Source organism: Aotus nancymaae, unplaced genomic scaffold (genome assembly GCF_030222135.1).
Source record: "Aotus nancymaae isolate 86718 unplaced genomic scaffold, 86718_ANA_hifiasm-v0.15.2.pri h1tg000053l, whole genome shotgun sequence".
NCBI classification, from domain to species: domain Eukaryota; kingdom Metazoa; phylum Chordata; class Mammalia; order Primates; family Aotidae; genus Aotus; species Aotus nancymaae.
In genome coordinates this window covers 16,814,435-16,824,748 of record NW_026988467.1, presented here as the reverse complement: position 1 = coordinate 16,824,748, position 10,314 = coordinate 16,814,435, and the positions used below count along the sequence as shown (strand labels likewise).

The window sequence follows — 10,314 nt, the reverse complement described above, 5'->3', positions numbered from 1 at the left end:
TAACTAATTATATCTGCAATGACCCTATTTCTGAATAAGATCACATTCTAAGGTACCGGAACTTCAACATAGGAATTGAGGGCAGGAAGGAGAGGACCACAGTCCAACCCCTTACACAGTCAAGCGCTGGAGGTAAACGGTATTTTTGAGAGGAAAGCTGTCTGATGGCTGTTGGGACACACTAAGTTATGCTGTAGTAACTGCCAGTCTCAACTATCAGCAGCTTAATACAACAGAAGTCTATCTCTCACTCACACTAAGACCACTGTGCGCTGCAGGACTTTCTAGGACAACTGCCCTCTGTGCTATGATGCTACACCCCAGACTGCTTTCATCTTCTGGTTCTACTGGGGAGGGGCAGGGAAGAGCTGGGGAGTTGCATCTCATTGTCCCCTTTTGGAGAAACCTGGAAGTGACCCTTACTAGCAATGCTCGTGTCTTACCAGCCAGCAGCAGGGTCCCAGGTCCCCATCCCTGCAAGGGGCTCTAGAGTGTAGGGAACAGATGGAATGTTCACAAGCACCAGAGCCTCTGCCACACTGACTTTTTTAGGACTGGTATCGCAGAGTGTTTACTTAAGGCCGAGGAAGCTAAATTCTTAGCATGTACTGGAGAGCAGTGAAAAAGATGTTTATTTTACAAATTAAAGCTGGAGTCAGTGTGAGCTTGAAGGCTGAAGGGAAAAGAGCAACAGATCCAGGGAGCATTCATCAGCCCCATCTCCGAACAGGTGAGGATGGGGGCTAAAGCGAAGACAGGGCTTTGGTGGGAACTTCAAGGATAGCCTCTGGCTTTTTCCAGGTTTAGAAACCCACATGGGACAGGGCAGAGGAAAAAGAAGAAAGCAGAATAAGAGAAGGTGGAGGTCCTGGCCCAAGTTAGTGCGAAGAGAAATCCAACCCCATTAAACCATCTCCCTGGTGGACTGTGGGGTGCACACCTGAGGCCTGTGCAGGTGCTGGAGGCCCAGTGTATACTTCCCGTGAATGAATGAGTGAGTGACTGAATGAATGAGTACCATTAAAAGCCCTCTCTTCTATTCCCAAATGCCACATTGAGCAGAGGAAGGGAGCAATCCTTGCTCAGCAATTGGTGGTCCCTTTGGGCGTGCAAATGAGTCCACAGCCTGCAACAGCAAACAGTCCTTTCCACCCTTGGAAGCGGCTGCAGGGAGGTGGCTGACCATTGGTCACACCCAGAGCTGGTTATGGGAATTGACTCCATCAGAAACTAAGCCCATGGAAAGACTGCAAAATGGCCTGGAATGTATTTTGGCATCAGCTATGGACACGTAAGTTTTCCCAATCCTCAACTCTGTCCTGCCAGCTGATGAGGGGAAGGAAAGAGATTACCCATGGACGGCCAATCCTGAGTCCACCAACTGGCCACGCCCATCCCCAGCCTCATGCCTCACCTACTCCCAACCTCCCAGAGGGAACGGCTATTTAAGGGAAGCAGGAGTGCAGAACAAACACGGCAGCCTGGAGATACAACGCTGACTCTGCTGAGAGGTAAACAGTCAAGAGCAGAATTTCAGCTCATTCACTGCCTTTGAGAGTGGCTGTGTTGTCCATGTGTGTGCATGTAGGCATGTGTGTGCATAAGCATGCATGTGCGTGATTTGGTATTCACAAGAGGGTGTGTGTGCATGAGTGTGTTAAGTGGGTCTGTGAGTGTAGTATATGAGAGGATGTTCACACTGGCAAGTAAGTACAAGAGCATGTGTATGTGGGCACAGGTGTGTGAGCACGTATGTGTTTGGGAATGTGTGTATGTGGAAGGGGCTGGAAAGCCTTGCAGAGAGGGGCTGATGCTTTCATTCTGGAGGAAAATACTGAGGCAGAGACTCCATGGGTGCCTTGGAGACTCCAAGCCTTGAATCCAGTGTGGGGATGTGCAAGCTATGTCTAGCGGGGCACACATCCTCTGACCTCAGGAACCTCCTGGTTAGTTGGGAGGAATCTGGTTCCAATCTTCCAAGAACTCTCAGTCTGATGAGGCACAGGGCAGGTCTTACTAGTGTATCATGGGGCTTTCCACAGGTCTGAGGGCCTGATGTGTGTGCAACCATTCTGCAGAGCTGGGAGCTGGTCAGGAGGTGGTATGTGTGTGTGTGCATTGCTGGAGGGCACTCCTTGTGTGCTCTGGGTGTGACAGAGGAGGTCACCCTGGACTTAGGTTGGATGGGAGAGCATATCTGTGTGTCTCAGAGCTGCCAAGCAGGAACAGGGGTGCACCAGCCAGGACAGAAGCTGAGACGCTAGGCCAGGCCATCTGCATTTGTCACCCAAGAACTCTTACCATGAAGACCCTCCTACTGTTGGCAGTGATCATGGTCTTTGGTAAGAACTGACCCTGACCCTGACCTCTGAGCACTGAGGGGCAGCCCCAGGAGGGAAGTACTCTTGTCTTAGTTTTCTCTCCCATTGCAGCCATCCTCTCTCAGGGGGAGAAAAGAAGCCATTTGGGAGGAAAGAGAGTAGCAGAGAGGTGCAATGAGGGAGGACACAGGACCCTGTGCCCTCCAGGAAACTCCCAAATTTCCTTCCAGGCCTACTGCAGGCCCATGGCGATTTGCTGAATTTCCGGAAAATGATCAAGTTGACGACAGGAAAGGAAGCCATAAACAGTTATGGCTTCTATGGCTGCCACTGTGGCGTGGGTGGCAAAGGATCCCCCAAGGATGCAACGGATCGGTGAGGCCACCCATCCCTCCTTACCCGCCTAGACTCTGGCCCTGGCAGGGCCGGGAGCTGCAGACAGTGCCGGTTCCTGCTGGGCACAGAGGTCTCAGGATGGCCTGGCTGGAAAAGCAGCCAGCATGTTGGAACTTCTGCTCTAGACTGTTGCAAAGTCGCTGGGTCTCTGCCCAGGGTCGGAGGTAGGGGTGAGATATGGGCACCAGGCTTCCTGGAGCTGTGGGACAGTAGCCCCAATAGGATGCCTCCCTGCAGCTGCTGTTTCGCTCATGACTGTTGCTACAAACGCCTGGAGAGACGTGGATGTGGCACCAAACTTCTGAGCTACAAGTTTAGCAACAAGGGGAGCAGCATCACCTGTGGTAAGAGTCCCACATCACCGTCGCATGTCCCTCAGTTTTTAGACATTGCCAGGGACTGTGCTGACCACCAAAGATAGACACAGAGGGACACAGTTCCCGCCTCAGGAAGCTCACGGTTGAGTGGGAAGCCAGGAAAGTGAAAATCCAATGTGGTAAAGACTCCAGTGGGAAGTAAACAAACAGCTAAGGCATTAACACAGCCCGAGGCTTGAGGAAGGCTCCTGGAAGGGGCGACCTCTAAGCTGAGTCTTAAAGGTTGTGCAGACAGTCAGGGAAGAGGAGGGCTGGGAGCATTCCCAGAAGAGGACACAGCATGGTCAAAGGCACCAAAGCGCACTGTAAGTCATTCTGTACTGGCCAGCAGAAACGTGAGGGGACTGAGGCTGAAGTGGGAGGATTGCTTGATCTCAGGAGTTCAAGGCCAGTCTGGGCAACACAGGGAGACCTTGTCTTTCTTTACAAAAACAAATCAAACCAAAAAAAAAAAAAAAAAAAAATAGGCTCTGGAGTCAGACTGGCTGTGTCAAGTCCCCCCTCCCCCATCTCCCTAAGCCTTAGTTCTCTCATCTAAATGGAGGTAACATTGGTGCCTCCTGCATGGGCGTGTTTGAGAATTAGAATGATGACAAATGAAAAGCCTTGGGTCTGATAGGTCTACAGCTGCCACGACTATTACAGGCGAAACCTAGACATCTCCCTCCCCTTCCCTGGGCAACAGCAGCTCCTACTGGCCTGCTGGGAGAAGCAGTGCCAAGCCATGATGCTGGAGACATAGGAAGGGGCTAGGTCAATCCGGCCCTCCTGGCCAGGCTGTATTTAGGTTTTTGCCCTAAAGCAATTGGGTGCTATTAAGCAAAGGAGCTACAGGGTCGGATTTGCATTTTAGAGGACTCACTGTGGGGCCAGGTCGCTGGAGACAAGTGGAAGGGGGGGCAGAGAAAGCTATTGCCATCATGCAAGCAAGAGGGAGCAACAGCTTGACATAAAACAACAGAGCTCAGGATGGGAAAGGTGGAGAAAAAAATCAAGATGCATTTGAGGTGGAATCAGCTGAGCTGGGTGACGAGTGGGGAGAGGTGGGGAGAGGTGGGGAGAGGGAGCTGTTGGGTGGATATGTGGCTGGACGGATGGCACAACTGTGACAAAGACCACGGGAGCAGGGCGTGGTGGAGGGTGAGGGGGAGCAGGGCGTGGTGGAGGGTGAGGAGGAGCAGTTCTGTTTCCAGCATGTTGAGTTTGGGGCCTCGGCACCGAGGGAGGGGTCTAGCAGGCAGCTATCTGTACAAATACAGCTCAGGGGAGAGGTGAGGACTGGGGACACAGATTCAGAAGCCGGCAGCGGGGAGCTAAGAGGTGGGTGTGATCACTCATTTGCTGTTTAAAGGCCCAGAAAGGAGACAGAGGAGGATAGACAGAAAGGGAGGAGAACTGAGTGAGAAAGTCAAGGAGTCGGCGAGGAGATGATCAGCAAGGGTCAACTGAACAGCGGAGTCCTCCAGGAGAAGGGCCAACAGGGCTCCCCTGGATGTCAAAGCAGGAAGGCATGAGGGACCCTGGGGAAGCTGTTTCCACGGAGTAGGGAGGGCAAAGCCAGATTAGAGCAGGTCAAAGTTGATGGGAAGGGAAGTAGAGATGGAAGTGAATACAACCTTCTGGAGAAAGTTTGGCCCTGAACGGGAGGAGAGGTGGGTGGCACTGGAAGGCTTTGCTTGGTGTCCCCAGACAGCTGACCATGAGTGGGATTTGGAGAAAGCATGGACTCCTGCCCACGGCCTGAGTCCTTTAAGATCAGAAATGATGTCTCCCATCATGGCCTCTCCATAGAGGCATGTATCTTCAGCAGGTGTTAGGTCACAAGCCACATGATTCCAAGCTGATAGTGGCTTGGATAATGGGGATATGTTGTGAGTGTCATATAACTAAAAAGGGCAGTGCCAGACCTGGAGTAGCTTTCCAGCCATGTCATCAAGAATCCAGCCTTCTCCTGGCCTTCAGCTATGACACGTGGGCAGTATCTACACCTGAGATGTCAAGACACAGGCTGCAGCTCCACCATCCTGGCCTCACACTGTGCAAGAGGCTTTCCTCTTGGGCATCTCTCTTTTTAGAGTGAGGAAACAGATCCTTCCCAGAAGCCCCCAGCAGACTTCCCCTTGTTGCTCATTGGTTGGAACAAGGTTACATGATACACAGAGGCCAATCACTGCAAAGGAAAAAGAGATGACCCTGCCTGGCTTACACCAATCACAATCCATTCCCAGAGCCCTGGGACTAGGGCTTTGCATCCTAGACACATCTGTTAGCAAGAAGAAGAGACGATGGCTGTTAGGAATGCCTTTGAGAGAGGCTCCCAGTGCTTGACTGTGTCCCCACCAGGCTGGAGGCCAGCATCCTATGGGCAGGAATTCTGTCTCCCCATTGGTCAGAAATATCTGGAGCACAAGTATTTGTCTCCAACTAGGACCTTCTGGAGGACAGGGCTGTATCTTCTACCCCAGGGTTCCCGCAAGAAGCCACTGAATATTAACAAAACTCTATCTTGTGTTTATTTTCTTGTGATTTCAGCAAAACAGGACTCCTGCAGAAGTCAGCTGTGTCAGTGTGACAAGGCTGCTGCCGAGTGTTTTGCTAGAAACAAGAAGAGCTATAATAAAAAGTACCAGTACTACCCCAATAAACAGTGCAGTGGGAGCACGCCCCGCTGCTGAGTCCCCTCTTCCCCAGAAGCCCTGCCACCCAATTCTGAGGTTCCCTCTCTCATACCCTCCCTCCCTACCCTAACCAAGTTCCTTGGCAATGCAGAAAGCATCTGTCACCCATCCTAGAGGACAGGCAGGAGCCCTTCCATCCCCACCCAGAATGAGATGCCCAGCAGCAGATTTCCAGCCTTCCACCGCTCTCCTCCACCTCAACTTCCTGCTTAACCAAAGCAGGTGCACTCCGAGGGGTCTCTTCTGAATAAAGCAATTAGCAAATCGTGTGTGTGTGTGTGTGTGTGTGTGTGTATCACCCTATGCACTGTTAGTGTGAGAACAAACAGGGGTAGGGGTTAAAAGTACAGGCTCTGAGCCCAGTGTGATAGTGTGTGTCTGTTGTCCCAGCTGCTCAGGGGGCTGAGGCTGAAGTGCGAGGATTGCTTGAGCTCAGCAGTTCAAGGCCAGTCTGAGCAACACAGGGAGAACTTGTCTTTCTTTACAAAACAAAACAAAATAGGCTCTGGAGTCAGACTGGCTGTGTCAAGTCCCCCCTCCCCCATCTCCCTAAGCCTTAGTTCTCTCATCTAAATGGAGATAACACTGGTGAGTCCTGCATGGGCATGTTTGAGAATTAGAACGATGACAAATGAAAAGCCTTGGGTCTGATATGTCTACAGTTGCCATGACTATTACAGGGGAAACCTAGACATCTCCCTCCCCTTCCCTGGGCAATAGCAGCTCCTACCGGCCGGCTGGGAGAAAGCAGGAAGGCTGGTCTTGACCTGGGAGGCTGTAGTCCACATCTTCCGCATGGAATGTAATTCTCCTATGTGGCCAGTCTAGTAAGGAGAAAAAGTGGGGTGATGTAATGCTAGCCACCAGCTGGACCCTCAGGGTGTTACTCCATCAGCAGGCTGGTGTCCCAGGTGTGCAGCCCCTGCAGGCCCACAGGGCCCTGTGTTTGGAAGGGTGCCACACCTGGTTTAACGCTCTGCTGTGGCTATCTGAAAACTCTTACTAATCTTCAGTCAAGAGTTACTTCCCACATTTCATTTTGTGCTGGACTGCCCAAATCAATTTATTTTTATTATTTCTAAATAGAGATGGGGTCTCACTATGTTGGCCAGGCAGGTCTCAAACTCCTGGCCTCAAGCAATGCTACCACCTTGGCCTCCCAAAGTGTTAAGATTACAAGCATGAGCCACTGCACCCAACCCGGTCACACACATTGTGCAGCGGGTCCTAGTCTTACCTGGATGCTACTTCCCCTCCTGACATTCAGGGTTCCACTGGGAAATTTCCACCTGGACCGGCTACAGCCCCACCTGTTTCTCTAACAACCCCCATCTGGGCTGCTGGGTGTGGATCCCTTCACAAAGGTACCCTGCACAGGGGACACAGGTGGGAGCTCAGTTTCCTACAGGAGAAAGCCCCTGCACAGCCCAGCAAGCTCTACATTCCCCCAGAGGAGGTGCCTTCCCGTAATCTGTCTTCCCAGAAGAAGCACCTCTTCTAATTCTGCGTCAAATGTTTCCTTTGCTAGAGGTAGCTCAGTCATGTTCACTCTCATGCATAGCAAGAGAAATCCACATTAAAATTCCACTGAGATGCCATTTTTATCTATTACAATGAATAAAAATCCAGAAGTGTGACAACTTGACTTACTAGCAAGGCTGCATGGAGAAACGGGCACTTTCACAGTAGCCGGTGGGAGGGCAAAACACCCACGGAGGGCAAATTGGCAATATCTATCAAAATTACAAATGAATTTATCCTTTCACCCAGTGATCCCACTTGGAAATTCACCCTGTGGATGCAGGCGCACATGTGTGCATGCACGCACACACACACACACACGTGCACACACAAAGTGATGTATGAGCAAGTTTTTTCATTGCAGCATGGTTCTGAATTGAGCTGGAAAGAATCCAAGAGCATGTGTTGAGGGAACTTGTTAAAGAAATCATGATACCAACTCAAAAAGGGACCCAACACATTCATATAATGAGGGAAGCTCTCTCTGCTCCAGTGGACAAAGGGCTTCAGGATATGGTGGTAACAGAAAAGAGTAAAGAAGAGATTAGTATAAACAGTGTGCCACATTTATGTAGAAGAATACACCTGTGAATATGTTTGTGTTAATATTTCCAGCAACACTCAAAGAACATGCAAGAGATTCATCAAAATGGCTACCTTTAGAGGGAGTAGGGCTGGTAAGAAATGAGGTTGGCACAGATGGGGTGAGAGAAGGATTTTTTGATACATAACTTTTTATATTGTTTTGATTTTTAACTTATGAATAGAGTTCCTATTCAAAAGAAAACTGGCATCATCAAACACACACAAATATTCCCGTGTCTAAGACAGATACTAACTCTCAGAGACGATATCGTCTAATCCACGGGTTGGCAAACTATGGCCTCTGGGCCAAATCTATGCACTGCCTATTTTTGTCCAGCAGGCAAGATAAGAATGATTTTATGTTTTTTAATGCTTGAAAAAAAAATCAGAAGAATTTCTCATGCAAAAATGATATGTTGAAATCATATTTTAGTGGCAATAAAGTTTTCTCATAATACAACCATGCTCTTTGGGTTGTAAATTCTCTATGCCGGCTTTCACGTGACAACTGTGGGAACTGAATCATTGCCACAGAAAACGTATGGTCTTTTGCAGAAAGAATTTGCCAATACCCAGTACTATCTGGTGCTTCTCAAACTATTTGTGGTGGACCAATTTATTCTTTATTTTTTCCAACTCTGCCTCAAATCAATACTTTTGTTAAATTAAAAATGTACAAAACACAAACCCAGATGTTTTATTATTGGATGCAATAATAAAATTACTCTGTGAAATTACTTTGAAATTTCCTAACACTCTCAATCTCTGTATGTACCTCCCCATGAATGGGAAGCAGTTCACAGACTAGCATCACCCCTTGAGCCCCAATCAGGAAACACTGGTTGAATTTGAATTGAGGAAAGACAAATGACCTTAATGATTTTTTTTTAGACAGGGTCTCACTCTGTCATCCAGGCTGGAGTGCAGTAGCATAATCACTCACTACAGCCTCCATCTCCCGGGCTCAAGTGATCTTCCCGCCTCAGCCTCCGAGTAGCTGGGACTACAGGTGTGCACCACCACACCCAGCTAATTTTTTTTTTTAATTTTGTAGAGTTGAAGTCTCACGATGTTGCCTAGGTTGATCTTGAACCCCTAGGCTCAAGCAACCCTCCTGCCTCAGCCTCCCAAAGTGCTGGGATTATAGGTGTAAGCCACCATGTCTGGCCCTTAATGATTTTAGAATTAGCAATATTTTTTTGTCCTTTGACTTAGAATAAGTACCATTTATTAATTACAACATAAGTAGAGTCATTTTCATTCCAGCTACCCTCATACCACTGCTGGGGTGAGGTTGGGTCCATATTACTCCTCAGTGATTGCTCTTTAGAGGCAGTGAAAAGTTGCTTGAAATAAAGCCTTAGTCAAATGCTTGCCAGGGCTTTTCTTTTGGTCCGAAATATCTGGAGTGCAGGTGTTTGTCTCCAACTAGGAGCTTCTGAAGGACAGGGCTGTATCTCGATCTAGGGAAAAGAAAGATCTAGGGAAAGAGGATACATCTCTCCCTCCAGTAAAGACTTTGCATTTCTGAGTATTCATCTAAGAGTATTTTCAACATGAGTCTTTGCGTACAAAATTATTGAAGGCCTTTTATTCCTGAAAGCATTTGTTTACAATCTCACAATGAATAACAATTTGGAAAGACATATATCCTCAGTTCAATTTTTTTCCATTTTTCCTTTTTTACCTTAAAAGCATTCCTCCATTTCTTCCAATCCCATTCCAATATTGCTAATAAGCAGTCTCATATTACTCCAACTCCTCATCTTTGATTGGTTATCTGGGATTTCCCTCTAGAAGCCTTTAGAATTTCTCTTTGTCTTTGATGTTCTTAACTTTCACTGCAATGTGTCTCATTGACAGTTGTTCTTTATCTGGCCTTTTTGTACTCTGAAGTCCTTCCACTTGTCTTTAATGAAAATAATTTTATATTCATTATTTCTTTGAACATTTTCTTCCCTTTTTCCTGTCTCTTTCTGGGACTTCTACTATCTGGAAGTTGGTGCATCTGTACTCCATATCTCTTTGGATTTTTAAAGAGGTAAGAGTTTCCCTATGTTGCCCAGGCTGGAATACAGCAGCTATTCACAGGTGTGACCTCGCTACTGATCAGCACTGAGAGTTTTGACCTGCTCCATTTCCAACCTTGGCCAGTTCACCCCTCCTTACACCAATTGGCGGTCTCTCACTCCTAAGAAGTCATCATACTGATGCCCAAAGCAGTACAGACACCCGATCTGCATAGCACATTACAGCCCAAACTCCTGGGCTCAAGCAATCCTCCTGCATCAGCCTCCCAAGTGGCTGGGACTACAGGCACACACTACACCTGGCTTGAATTTTCCTTGCTATTTTCTCTATTTTCTTTCTATTATTTTTGCCTGAGAAGACCTCTCAATCTAAGCTTCTAACTCTATCTGTGACATTCTTCAACTA

At 48.3% G+C, this 10,314-nt stretch overlaps 1 protein-coding gene across 2 annotated transcripts; it reads left to right on the top strand.

Moving 5' to 3' along the window:
- The first annotated feature begins 656 nt into the window (after positions 1-656).
- PLA2G2A (phospholipase A2 group IIA) lies at positions 657-6,041 on the top strand. Of its 2 annotated transcripts, none has more exons than XM_012440224.2 (6): positions 657-730; positions 1,327-1,511; positions 2,211-2,342; positions 2,552-2,696; positions 2,955-3,061; positions 5,627-6,041. In XM_012440224.2, exons 2-6 carry the CDS (start codon positions 1,406-1,408, stop codon positions 5,767-5,769), a joined length of 633 nt encoding a protein of 210 aa, XP_012295647.1. In that variant the 5' UTR covers positions 657-730; positions 1,327-1,405; the 3' UTR covers positions 5,770-6,041. The 2 variants fall into 2 exon arrangements, with proteins under 2 accessions (XP_012295647.1, XP_012295649.1); XM_012440226.2 differs by having other exon boundaries at positions 2,179-2,342.
- Positions 6,042-10,314: the final 4,273 nt, after the last annotated feature.